Source organism: Delphinapterus leucas, chromosome 2 (genome assembly GCF_059928025.1).
Source record: "Delphinapterus leucas isolate spDelLeu-1000000601 "Yukka" chromosome 2, BTC_Dleu_Yukka2, whole genome shotgun sequence".
NCBI lineage: Eukaryota > Metazoa > Chordata > Mammalia > Artiodactyla > Monodontidae > Delphinapterus > Delphinapterus leucas.
The window spans coordinates 133,989,517-134,003,833 of NC_143130.1; the positions used below are offsets into that span (position 1 = coordinate 133,989,517).

General features: G+C 37.4%; 1 protein-coding gene across 6 annotated transcripts in view; it reads left to right on the forward strand.

The window, feature by feature from the left end:
- Positions 1-750: 750 nt before the first annotated feature.
- STYX (serine/threonine/tyrosine interacting protein) overlaps positions 751-14,317 on the forward strand; it is a 42,260-nt gene continuing 28,693 nt past the window's right edge. For 3 of the 6 annotated variants that reach the window (XR_016392175.1, XR_002644121.3, XR_002644120.3), the window contains exons 1-4: positions 753-1,142; positions 6,542-6,574; positions 8,173-8,226; positions 11,533-11,630. Coding sequence is in view for 3 of the 6 variants with exons in the window: in XM_022570551.3 (XP_022426259.1) it covers positions 1,086-1,142; positions 6,542-6,574; positions 8,173-8,226; positions 11,533-11,630 (242 nt within the window). In the remaining 3 variants the exon portion in view is untranslated. Of the gene's footprint in view, positions 1,143-6,541; positions 6,575-8,172; positions 8,227-11,532; positions 11,631-14,317 lie in introns of all 6 variants that reach the window. The other 3 variants (XM_022570551.3, XM_022570550.3, XM_089907716.1) reach the window with 3 other exon arrangements.

Consider the following 14,317-nt stretch of genomic DNA (forward strand, 5'->3'; position numbering starts at 1 on the left):
TAAAAACAAAAAAGATAACATTATCTCCCTAAACCCAGAGAAAGTATTATATACCTGAACTTTATTAACAATATAGTATTAACTGACGCAAACTCCTTTTAAAGATATTGAAAGCCATATAGTTTAATAATACGTTGAAATGTTAATAAGCTTAGAATTAAAGGAAGAGACCTTCGGTATTATGTACAAATTAGTGGGCTATCAATTGTTTCTATTAGGAATTTTTCTGTTTGCCATTTTTTCTTGATATTTTCTAGTTGTTATATTCCCAAGTATTCTTAAAAGTACACCGTTTCGATTTGCTTAAAAGTGATGGTGTTTCATTCTGTGGCATAACGTAATTTTCAGGTGAACTCTTCATTACTCTGGGTTATAACCTCACCAGATTGCGCAGGATTCTGAGAGGGGAGAAAACTATAGTTTCCTTTCGTATGCCAGTTTATGGTGGCTAGGATGTCTTCCCCGTTCTTACACCAAAGAAGGGATTTGCGTCCAATCCGGAAAGGGCAGAGCTGAGTCGTATTATCCCGCTCCTCTTCCCAGGACCGTCCTTCGTGCTTTCCCTCCTACCGCAGTCTCACCTCCTCCACACCCGGTGAGCTCCCGCCGCGGCGCCTCCAGGGCCCCGCCCCCCCGCGTCTGCGCTCTCGCGAAGGGGTGGGGCGGCGGCGCTCTGACACCTGGCGGCCGCGGGGGGCGGGCCGAAGGCGAGCGTGGGCTGGGATTGGCTGGGGTGGCGCGGGGAGGGCGGGGTGGAAAGAGGGGAGACGGTTGTAGGGCTCGTGTTGGTGCGGGAGCCTGGGCGGCCTGAGGGGCGCGGAGACTCGGCGGGGGAGGGAGGCGGCAGCAGCATGGCGGCCGGGCACGAGCCGCCCAGCCCTCCTCTTCCCGGCTGTCGTCGCCGCCACCGCCGCCGCCGGAGTCGCTGCGACCCTTTAGTCTGCGTGTGTTAGTTGTAAGCCCGCTGCCTCCCCGTCAGTCCTCCGGTCTACCCTCCCTCCCTTTCACCGCCACTGCCAGCCGGAGTGTCGGGCCGGCGGGCAACTCCCACTCCCACCCCACCCACAAGCCCGCGGGCCGGGACCATGGAGGACGTGAAGCTGGAGTTCCCCTCGCTCCCACAGTGCAAAGAAGACGCCGAGGTGAGTCTGTCAGTGACTGCCACGCACAGGCCTCCCCCTGTGGCTCCTCAGCCGAGGGGCGACCCCAGGCCCCAACCGTCGAAGCCTCCGGCTCCCCGGAGTCCTGTTGCCTCTTGAGGGCGTCCCGGGACCCAGGGGCGGAGCCTCGCACTCCGGGGCTGTCAGCCCAGACCCCGGTCACTGAGTTTCTCTTCTCCTGAGTCTCCGGCGCCGGAGCCGGGTCTGGTCAACTGAATTCAATGAGATGAGCAAAAACAGCCCTTTCCCCCCAGGTTTGGCGTCGAGGCCTTACTTGGAGTAAGGTTCCCCTTTTATTGCCAAAGCAATGCGAGGGTAATGTTTTTAATCTTTTGAGGGGTAATCTTTGGTGTCGTCGATTCACTTGTGGGACACACGGCCCCACGTGTGGAATAGACGTGGGCCCTGAACTTGCTAAGTGTGCCTTCAAAAAGTTTCCCCGAAGTAGTTGGTTTGTTTTGGTTTGGTTTGGTTTTTGGTATTTTTGAGGCAAGCCGTGACCAGCAGAATAAATGTCACAAAGCTAGCTCGTTCGAATCTGAAAACTTCAATCCAAAACCTTGCCCTTTGGAGGGAAGTTAATATGGGGCATAAAATTCTTTATAACTTGTTCTCCTGATTTCTAATTTGGGGTTCTTTTTACCCCACCTTACTTCTTCCTTCCCTAACGTTTGTACTGAGTTTTTTCCCATCTATTCCTAGTTTAGAATACTTTATGGTATTGCAGAATACTAAATTAGAATTTTTCTGAAGACTCAATTATAACAGAACAATGATATTCAGATATGCTTTAGTAGGATCGAGAAAGAAAGAAATCTAAAATCTCTATTTTTAAGAGATCATTCAGTTTATACCAAATATTCATTCTATTGAATGTCTTCATTTGTGGTTCACGTTTTTTATTGGGGGTGGATCTTTTGCTTGTGATAATAATCCTTGAGAATTTCATGTTTTAAGAGTAGACTCTTAAATAGGAAAAAAAAGTAGAATTTAGGTTAGGTTAAAAATGAATTTACACTTTTTTCTTTGTTTCATATGGAATAATGTGAATGAGGAGTATGCTTTTATATCCTCAAAATGATTCAGAAATTTCATCACTGGAAGCCACCTTAGAAATAATGTAGAGCATTCCTACTTTTAAAGTGAAGAAATTGTAGCTTACTAAGAATAAATGATATGCCTAGCATAAGACACAAGTGAGGACCTTGGTCTCCTCATTCTTAATTCATTGTCCTTTTTACTACACCTCAATCCTTCCCTGTTCTGATCTTAATAGTTCTAGTTTAAAATGTTTACAGACTTTGTATTTAATCTTTTATTGTGTAAATAATATATCTTATCTTTGCAAAGATTATAAAATCTTACGAGGAATATAGCTTCTTTTCTGTGTCGGACAGAAGTAATGCTTAAACCTAGTACATAATGATATTATCTACTGAAAGCCAGTTCATTCCTTATTTCATAGCACTGGATGTTTGTTATCTCTCGGTTACAAGTGACAAAAACCAGAGGAGCTTAAGCAAAAAAGAAAAGAAGTAACTAAATCCAGAAAGTTTGGAGTGCAGCTGGTCTCAGGGACTTGACTAGATGGTATTATAATGCATCAGAGCTGCCTCTGCCTTTCATTAGTGCTTGTCTCTACTTTCTGTCAGTGTCTGTTCTTTTTCTTGGGCTTCTGCACAGGTATGGAGTTTGGCCATCAGTTGCTCGGGGGTCATATGCTTACAGCATACACACTGAGGAACAAAAGTGCCTTTCTCTAAGCTTCAGTGTTTAAAATCTAGAAGACTGGCCCAATTTAGGTCATGTGCCCATCCTTTGGATCAGTCAAGAGAGCCAGGAAGGGGTGAATACAGTGAGGGGTCCAGTCTAGGTCAGTTACTCACTTTCTGCGCTAGGGGAGTGAAGCTTATCATTAGTAGCCCTCCCACCAAAACCATAGGAGCATTTCATGAAAGATGGAGGATGCTTTCTGGACAGACAAAACTGTAAATAACCATTAAATAGGGCATATAGTTACTCATGAAAAACTGACTAATAAAACAATGTAATTTTCTAATTTCCAGTGAGATACATAAAATGGCAAACAGTTTTTCATGGTTATGGTGACCAGCCAGCATAGTTCCTCCACATAGAAAGCACTACCAATCACAATCCAAATCTTGCTTAAGTAAAAAAAAATTCAAGTACAGAGATTTCAGTGAAGGCTCTTAATGATTGTTGTGATCAGGCTATGGTAGCTTGATGATCCTGTCACTTCTATAAAAATATTACTTCCAGGTTTCGTGAAATACTGGTTAGAGCACTCTTTACAGGATAGTTGTTAGCAGAAATTTAGCTGTGTTTAGATGGGTTTCCAAAAAGATCATCATTCTTTTAAAACTGTTGTGATTTCCCATTGTTTTTTTTTTTAAACATCTTTATTGGAGTATAATTGCTTTACAATGGTGTGTTAGTTTCTGCTTTATAACAAAGTGAATCAGCTATACATATACATATATCCGCATATCTCCTCCCTATCCCACTCCTCTAGGTGGTCACAAAGTACCGAGCTGATCTCCCTGTGCTGTGCAGCTGCTTCCCACTAGCTAGCTATTTTGTAATTAATATCTGCCATCTTTGTGGCTGTGATTCAGTTGTATCGCTTTTCATGGTTATTCATTTCCTCTTTTTTTTTTAAATGAATTTTATATTGCGAGTTCATTGGAACCTATCTGTTTGAATTATTTCTGATCTAGGTTTAAGGTATGTTCCTCCAGAGAGAAAATGCATTTGCTTCTCCCAGGAACCCATGGACACTTTTTACCCAAGACCACTTGACATTAAATTTTCACTTGCCCTCACAAAGATAATTGCATTCTAATGCCAAACCTTAGTGAAGACCAGATTGGTTAGGAAGACCCCACCCCACTACTACCACCACCACCACCTACTCAGAACCAAAGCTAGGAAAGGCAAGAGTACTCATTTTTATGGGGATGAAGTGAGGCCCCACTCCCACCACTTTTATCTTTCACTGAGGGTGTTGCCCTTTGGGGGTCCCAGCTTTTTGGTCATGATCTGACTTTGAGCAGGTCCTAGGCTTTGTCTCATGTGCCATGCCATTTAAAATTAAGTCCATCATGAGGATGTGGAACAACTAGAACTCCCATACATTCCTGGTGGGAGTGTAAATTGCTCTTCTAAAACTTTTGACAGTGTCTAGTAAAGCCAAATATAGGCCTACTCTGTGATTTAGTCATTCCATTGCCACTTATATATCCAAGAGCAATAAATGCATATGTTCACCAAAGAGCATATAAAAGAGTTTTCATTGCACCTTTATTCATAATTGCCAAAACCTGGAAGCTACTTAAATCTCCACCAACAGGAGAATGAGTAAATTGTGGAATATTTATACAGTAGTATACTGCACAGCAGTGAAAAGGAACAAACTACTGACATACACAACAACATGGATAAATCTCACGGACGTTAAGTTGAGTGAGATAAACCAGACATAAAATAGTACTGCTGTATGATTCCATTTACATGAAGTTCCAGACAGACAAAACTAAAATCTATAGTGATGGAAGTCAGTGGTCACCTCTGAAAACAGGAGATATTGACTGAGAAGAAGAATGAGGGAACTTTCTGGGATGATGGAAATCTTCATCTGAGTGGTGATCATATGGGTATGTATGTTTGTAAAAATTGATTGAGCTCTACATTCAGATTTGGGCATTTTAGCACCTCATTATAAGTTCTTTTATACCTACATTTTAAAAGAACAGAAAGAAATATAAGGCCATGAAAAGACTAGCAGATCTTCTCAGTATGCTCTGTTTCAGTGCTTACTACCCTTGCTGGTTTTGTGCTTTCTTGTGTTTATGAGTGTGTGTCTCTCTGGGGATTTCCCTCACTTCTTAGTTCAGCTATGCATTTAAAGATACCTTTAAAAATATATTTTAACAGGGCTTCCCTGGTGGCTCAGTGGTTGAGAGTCTGCCTGCCGATGCAGGGGACACGGGTTCGTGCCCTGGTCCAGGAGGATCCCACATGCCGCGGAGCGGCTGGGCCCGTGAGCCATGGCCACTGAGCCTGCGCGTCCGGAGCCTGTGCTCCGCAGCGGGAGAGGCTGCAACAGTGAGAGGCCCGCGTACCACAAAAAAAAAAAAAAAAATATATATATATATATACACACACATATATATATATATATATATACACACACACACACACATATATATATATATATTTTTAACAGTCATTTCATAGATGGTTTCTCAGGCTTTATAGTCTGCTTCTACTACATTGCTGAGACCAGTTTTCAAGATTAAAAATGAAAAATGTATTTTGTTTCTCTATTTTAAAAAAAATGCTTACTGTCTTTGTAGGAGTACTATTCTCTCTTTCCATTACAGAGATACATTTCTACCTTAGATGTTAAAGATACTTTTCTGACTTGGGGAATCTGGATGGAGGGTAAAGGGAATTCCTTGTACTATTTTTTCAACTTTTCTGTAATTCTAAAATTATTTCAAAATACAAAGTTTTTTTTTTTAACTTTTTGCAGTTTTAACTTTAGAAACCTAATTACTGTTTATAATTCTGAGTTTTAAGAAACCAAGCTAGAAACTTTTGGAATGTAGTCCATTTACAAATGAGGACTATCTGTACTATATTTGATTCTTCATTTCAATTCACTGTATTGCTTTTTTCTTTTTCTTTTAAAATATTTTCTGTCTTTTGCCATTTTGCATTATTTTCCAACTTCTTTATCTTGGTCTGCATTCCAAGAATGAACTCTGTACTTTGGTGAAGTGTATCTGTAAAGGAACTTGAACTAGACAGAATCTTAAGCCCAAGTGAGATATGGGAAAGGCTGTTTGATAAGCATCTGGCAGTTTAGATCAGGAATGGCAAATAAATACTTATCATATTCTGTTCTTCTTTCATCATTGCAGATGTTGCTCAATGACCACAGCACTCTTTCCTTCCTTGAGTCTTTCTCCACAGGGTTTTAGCTATCTACTGCCAGTTGATTAGAGTTGGCACGAATGACAAAAAGTGTATTTGACATCTCTGATTTAGAGGATCATTTTTGAGAGAAACTTCTGGAATACCTATCCTTATAATTATTGAACTATTCCATCCATTATAAAGTATCATAATTTTGGAAGCCCAGTTATTTAAAGAATTACCTTAATCGTTGTTTCTTGTCACTTAAATTTTTAGGTGTTTGTGAAGCCAATTGAATCAGCTGTTTTTATAGAACATTCTATAAGTATAATGTATTTTTTAAAAATCCATACACTTGTATATCACATCTTTAACCTTTAATTGGGTGACATTTTTCATAATGTTATTTACTTTTCTTATGTTTTCCTTCCATTTTTAAGGAGTGGACCTACCCTATGAGACGAGAGATGCAGGTATGACAACCTTCTCATTTATTCCAGCCAGTCCGTGTTACTGTTACTATCATTGTTAAATAATTTAACCTAATTTCACAAAGGATTTGAGTCCTGTTGACTCATGATCTGTAGGTTCATCACTGAGTATTTTAAATATTAACATATTTAAAGTTGATCGTGGCTCTTAAAAAGATGGGAGATGAAATTTCTTTCTTAGATTAGAACCATGGACATAGTAATATATGTTTGTGCTTAATGAGTCACTTTGTCTTTCTTCATCTGAAAAATTGGGTACAATATTTGTATCATTTCTGAAAGCAGTTTACTTTCTGTGTTTGTCTAGCTTAGATAAACTCAGGAGAGTTGACTGTAAAGCACATCCCCCTTTTAACTAATTGCTCATCTTTGTGTCTGATTCCCAGTCAACTTTCATAGTGAAGTTCTCCAGAAGATTGAGTTGAATACTCACAGTATGGAATGAATGAATTAGTGATAGCTAACCCACATAGCAGTACTTTTTTTGTTTTGCATTTCAACTTTGCTACTCCCAAGATCAAGCAATGTCTCCCCTTCTCAGGAATCCCTTGACTTCTAAAAATCTGTTTCCTTTCTCTTTTTGTGAAAATTCACTTTTTAAAAATATGTGATTACCCATGGGGCATTTTACTTGGTGCTATGGGGAATGCAAATATGAGTAAAATTTAGTTTCTGTCCACAAGAAGCTATTAGAAGAAATCACACCTATACACAAATAATTCTGATGTCCCATAGAACTGAACTACAAAATTATATTAGTATATAGAGTATGATATATACTCTATATACTAAAAACTTTCTATATTGAATTCACATAGAATTCACACTGAAAGCTTTCTATATTGAATTCACATAGAATAAATTTTAATTCACCATTCAGAAGTTACTTATTTAAATTGCTGAAACTCTGTCAATAGTCTTTTTTTTTAAGCTTTGCAAAAATACTTTACGTGGGTAAAAGTTGTAATTGTTTTATCTTGTACTACTTTTGATTTGACTGAATAATTTTGTGTAATTCCAAAGGGATGATTTTCTTTATACCTATTTTATTTCTAAACTATAATAGAGAATAGAAATAAAATTACGGGTGTTTTAGTAATCTAAAAGACAACAATACAATATAGTAATTCTACTCAAACTGCTTATAAAAAGCACAATGGAGGGCTTCCCTGGTGGCGCAGTGGTTGAGAGTCCGCCTGCTGATGCAAGGGACAGGGGTTCGTGCCCCGGTCCAGGAAGATCCCACATGCCATGGAGCGGCTGGGCCCGTGAGCCATGGCCGCTGAGCCTGCGCGTCCGGAGCCTGTGCTCCGCAACAAGAAAAGCTCTATGGAAGTTCAAATATCTGACTTTTCAGAACTACATTTCAACTTTAAATATGTCATTTGATTATATAAAGCACATCTGCATTTCTCTTCCCAGTCATTTGCTTAGTGTGGCTAGAAAATACTCCCTAAATAACAAGCTTTTTAGCAAATTATTATAACAGCTATGAAAACACTCAGCTAATCCACTTATATGGTACATATTTTGTATAGATTTAAATTGCTGATGGTAAATAGCTCAATTTTTTTTCCTAGGAAATTTTGCCTGGATTGTTTTTAGGCCCATATTCTTCTGCCATGAAAAGCAAGGTAAGAACTTTAGATTAGATTCATCAAGAGACCTTATTAACCAGCTATTTGGAGTAAAATTTTTTAGTAGAAAGAGTTTTAGAGGAAGGGTGCACCGATATTGCATATCAACAGTAGTTGTCACTCTGGAGCACCTAGTTCTTTCCAAATTTTACTGGACCAGTGATTCTCATGTTTAACCACAAATCACAAATGAGTTTTTGTATTTTTTTCCTCATGAAATCCATGTATTTAAAAGACTTACTGAAAACTGACCTTTAATAATTTATTTACCCTCTAAGATACTAGACATCTGTAATTGCTAATCATAGTTTCTGAAAAATATGAGATACAATTAAATCACAAAATAAGGTTATTTAACATTTTAGTTAAAGGGTAAGAGAGTGTGCGTGCACAAGTGTATACGAATGCACTCATACACACCCACACATTTTAATTGAAGTGACTCAAATCTTCTGTTCTTCCAGACTTTAGAGGTCTGGATGTTCCAGGTTGTAAAGTATTGTACTATATATCTAGATGTCCTATATAGTTAACCTGAAATGTATTTCTTCAGTTACACAGTTAAAAGGGTAGATCTCATTCAAATATATGTAACAGTGTTATTGTCACTTCTAGAGGATTCAGCCCTATGAATTATGACAGTGCTAATTCTCTTTGAATTATAATGTGAAACATTGTGTCACAAATGTTTTCCCTAATAACCTGCCTATTTAGAAGTCAGTGTTCTTGTGTATGATACTTACCTGCAGTAGGTTTTATAAAAACTGTAGAATTTAAAGCTTTTATGAAATAATTTGATGTATTTACGAATTTTAGGTGATTGGGAGTTTTTTAAAGTTAATGTCATTCCTTTTGGTACTGCAAGGCTTTTTGACTGTTGAGGACTATCTAAGAGTAACCCTAGTCATTTTGATGGCCTGCAGCTAAGTTGGAAAGGTGGGACGCTGACAAAAAATAAACTATGTAAATAAATACTAAGGAAAGAATATGGTAGATAACTATAGAATTAACTGTGACTTACTTTGTAAAAACAAAGTTATGCCCAAATAATGTAATATTCACAAATACTGGCCTTCAGGATGATTTTAGACTATTTGCTTTTTGTATTCTCACTGCACTTTATAAATATACCTGTTATACTCTTTCTCACATTAATTTATAAGTGTTTGTTTACAGATCTATCGTCTCAAAATCTCTCCCCCCTAATTTCACCATAAGTTGCATTGGACTGAAGAAAAGCTTCTATGGCAAAATTTGATTATTTCCCACTATGAGTCATTATAGTACAGCCCATATTTCTTTTCATTTCATCATCCAAAAAAGTAACAAAAGAATAACGGAGATAAAGAAACCTTAGGGAATAAACTCCTGTTCTAATAAACTCGCTTAGTTTAGCCTATCTTTTATTACATTCAAATACAGTTTTAATAAAAGGGACATATTTAGGCTCCTTGTAAGTAGTGAACCATTTCTTTTTCTAAAATTTTTCTGTTGTTTCTAGGTATGAGATAAGGTCATAATTTGCTTTGTATAAATGAAATTCTGTTGAAAAGTAAAAACTATTTTGTGTGCTATTACTTTTGGGTTCTATCTTAAGGTTTGTTTTTCACTTAGTAATCTAATGTGCCTTCCAGGCTTGTTAAAACATGTTTTTATCCCTAATTTTATATATGTCTTCTTGTAGTTTCCCACATTAATAGAGTAGATATGAAAACTTCACATATCATAGATCAATCATAAACAAAGGAATGAATATTGAATTTACTTTGGAGTTTCCGTAAATGTGAATACGGAACATTGATTTTTTTTTTTTAATGTGGGCCATTTTTTTTTTAAGTTTTTATTGAATTTGTTACAGTATTGCTTCTTTTTTAATGTTTTTTGGTTTTTTGGCCACGAGGCATGTGGGATCTTAGCTCCCCGACCAAGGATCGAACCTGCACCCCCTGCATCGGAAGGTGAAGTCTTAACCATTGGACCACCAGGGAAGTCACCATTGATTCATTGTTAATCCTACCAAATGCTTACCTCCTTTCCCCTGTCTCAGGATATACTCAGAAAATACAAAGATAATTTAACTCTAATCTATGCCAGACATAGGAAAGCTAGCTGCAAAAATTAACATTTAAAAACCACATTTTCAGGCTTCCCTGGTGGCGCAGTGGCTGAGAGTCCGCCTGCCGATACAGGGGACATGGGTTCATGCCCCGGTCCGGGAAGATCCCACATGCCGCGGAGCGGCTAGGCCCATGAGCCATGGCCGCTGAGCCTGCAAGTCCAGAGCCTTTGCTCCGCAACGGGAGAGGCCACAACAGTGAGAGGCCCGCATACAGAAAAAAAAAAAAAAAAAAAAAAAAGTCACCTGTAAATTTCACTGAAACCTATAGTCACTTGCAAATAAAAAGTATTTGATAGTTCTTAGAGTTGTCATGTTAAATTGTTTTAAATGTAGAGCCCAAAGGCACCACAGAATATAATATACTTTGGAGTTGCCAGTTTTAACTTTAGAAGAATTTTTAAACCCTAAAAGGTTAATTAGATTTTGTGAATTTTATAACTTAATTCTGGCTTATAGTAGAAAAAGTGTACTGGGAGAGGCAGGGAGTAGTCTAGAGATCAGTGATGTTGAACAACTACTTATGTCATAGTAGTCCTCTCTAAAAAATAAAAATTGTAGTCAATATATGTAACTGCCATTTACTGAAAACCCTTGCTGTGTGTCCCAGGCAGTATGCCAAACATATTTCCTTATATAATTCTCACAACCACTCAAGTGAATAGGTAGGGTTTTCCTTATTTTCGTGTGAGAAAATTGAGCCACAGTGCTCAGATCATTAGCAGAGCTAGGATCTAGAGCTTGGGCTCTCATGACTCCAAAGCCCATGCTTTTAACCACTATATAGTATTATAAATAAATAATAAAGAGTATATAAATGTAAATTATAAATAAGTAATAAAGTATATTACACATGATACAAAGGTCAAAGTGTACAATAAGGTATATAATGAAGGTATAGTATTGTTTCCCAAATAAATTATCTTTAAGGTCATATCAAGCTCTGAAATTATAGATATAAAATAATCCTGTTAGCCTTTTGAGGACATGTAGTCCTTGAATCATTGAAATATTTTGCTGATCACTTCAGGTATGTTATTATGAAATTAGCTTTGATCCCCTGTACTTAAAGCTCAGATGTGGCTACATTAGTTCTAAAGTTGAGTCCTGTGTATTTTCAAATATCTGTTTTACAATAAGATGATGTTTTGTATTTTAAACTATTTCTCTCCCTTTTTTTTTTATAGCTACCTATACTACAGAAACATGGAATAACTCATATAATATGTATAAGACAAAATATTGAAGCAAACTTTATTAAACCCAACTTTCAACAATTATTTAGGTAAGAATTGTTGCTATAATTTATAAAAATGTTAAGGGTAGCAAACATGTAATGTTTTTATTTCAAGTTGATTTTATTATATCGGATTTTTCTCCTGTATATATATGTTTTATAAAGATGGGTCATACAGTACATCATTTAAAGAATAAACTTCCTTTAAAATATTTTTAAAAAGTAATTCATGCACAGAATGTGGAATTCTAAATGTTCAAAAACATGTATACTGAAAAGTAGGTTTCCCTATTCCTGTCCCCTAGATACTCAATTCTCCTCCCTGCAGGTATCCGTTGTTTTTGAGTACGTTTCCAGAGGTATGTTACATATATAAACATATTCTTACAGATCAAGTTAGCCTTTTTTAAAAATTATGTATTTTGGAGATGGCTTCATATTATTTCTTAGCTGCATTCTTCTTTTTTTTTCCCCCCACACTGCACAGCTTGCGGGATCTCAGTTCCCCGACCAGTGAAAGCCCAGAATCCTAACCACAAGGCTACCAGGGAACTCCCGCATTATTCTTTTTAAGTTGCACAGTAATCCATTGTATTACTGTACTAAAATTTATTCAACCCATCTCCTCTTGTTGGACATTTAGATTGTTTCCAGACTTTTGCTAATGTAGTGAGTATCCCTGTATATATCATTTAATTCATATGTGAATACATCAATAGGATAAATTTGTAGAGGTGGAATTGCTGGATTAAAGAACGTGAGCATTTAAATTTTAATAGATGTTACAAATTGCCCTCCAGTGAGTTGTATCAGTTTACATTCCCACTGTGAAGTAAATGAGAGGTACTCTTTCCTTGGTATCTCTCTACAACAAAATTATAAAACATTTTAAATTTTTCCCAATCTCCTAGAGTAAAAAAGGTGTCTTGTTGTAGTTTTAATTTGCCTTTCTCATTTATCTTAAAATGATGAGGTTGAGCATCTGATGGTTTTTAATGTTCTTTGTTTTAGCTTCATTTAAAAAAATAAAGCATATATTACACATGATACAAAGGCCAAAGGGTCAAAAAGGTATATAAGGAAAATGTCTCTTTCCTCCCCTAAACCCAGCTACCTAGTCTATCTCTAGCTAGGAGGCAGCTACTATTAACTCTTTTTTTTTGATATCATTCTAGAAATATTTGTATAAAAGCGTATATGTTAAAACTGTTTTAATGTTCTGCTTTATTGTTTGTAAAAATGAAAGCAACCTGAATGTCCATCAGTATAAGAGACTATAAAATATACTGTGTGAATACACAGTAGAATACTGTAACCATGAAAAAGAGTGAAGTATTTCTATGTGTGCTGATATGGACTAATCTTCAAGATTTATTAAATGAAAACAGCAAGATGCAGAGCCATGTGTTTAAAAATATATGCAGTACATTAGGCATATATTCTTGTATATGCATAGAAAATTTCTGGACTGACAGACTAGAAACTTGATAGTAGTTACTTCTGAGAAGGGAAATTTAGGGTCTGGGATGGTAGAGAGACATTAGGTTTCATTGCAGATGTCTTTATACCGTTAGAATTTTTTATTGTGTGTACACATTTTTCAGTTAATAAAAACTAGTTTTAGGGACTTCCCTGGTGGCGCAGTGGTTGAGAGTCCACCTGCCGATGCAGGGGACATGGGTTCGTGCCCTGGTCCGGGAGGATCCCACATGCTGCGGAGCGGCTGGGCCCGTGAGCCATGGCTGCTGAGCCTGCACGTCCGGAGCCTGTGCTCCACAACGGGAGAGGCCACAACAGTGAGAGACCCGCGTACCGCAAAAAAAAAAACAAAAAACAAAAAACTAGTTTTAAAAAGGGAATATCTGTAATCTAAAATAAAATCTAACTTTTTCTAATTGCAGAAGAAATACTTGTTCTTTATAGATATGTTGGAAAATACAGAATGACACCAAGAAAAATATTTTAAAAGTTATCCATAAATACACAACCCAGAGGAGCATAACTTTAACATTTTGGTATATTTCCTTCTAAACTTTTTCTGCTGTATATGTGTATTATGTATACACACATACAGACTTGTGTATATTAAAGAAAATGAAAATGTTATATTTTAAAATGCCATACTACATAGCTTTCTAATTTGTATAGAATTTTTGTTTTTAGTGCCAAAATGTCCTGGATACAGCTTCTGTGTGATAAGCTCTGAATTTATTGAAGTTGCTGCCACCAAAATGATCATTAAAGCAATATTGACTTTAAATTTTATAACTTAATTACTTAACTAAGTTGTGTTAATAAACAGGTGGTGTTGGATAGGTTAGAAATGGAAGCTTTTATTTTTGGCCGTACCACGCGGCTTGCGGGATCTTAGTTTCCTAACCAGGGTTCGAACCCAGGGTCCCAGCAGTGAAAGCACCAAGTCCTAACCACTGAACCGCCAGGGAATTTCCAGAAATAGAAGGTTTTCACAAATTAAGGCTAGTATATTAAAATGACTTATTTTAAATGTTTTTGAAGGTGTAAAATTCCAGGACAGGTGGTCTTTTGTTGCTTGTTGCTCTACTGAAGGTTAGTTCAAACAATGAATGTTTGACCCACGGCTCTGTCAGACTGCTGCCTTCTGTTTTGGTTAGTTTCTTCTCTCTCAGACTTTGGGCTTCCTCTGAATTGTCCTCTCTAGGGTTGTGAGGAAAGGTGGCAGGGCCATCCAGAGAAAAGTCTTTCAGTCCTAGGGA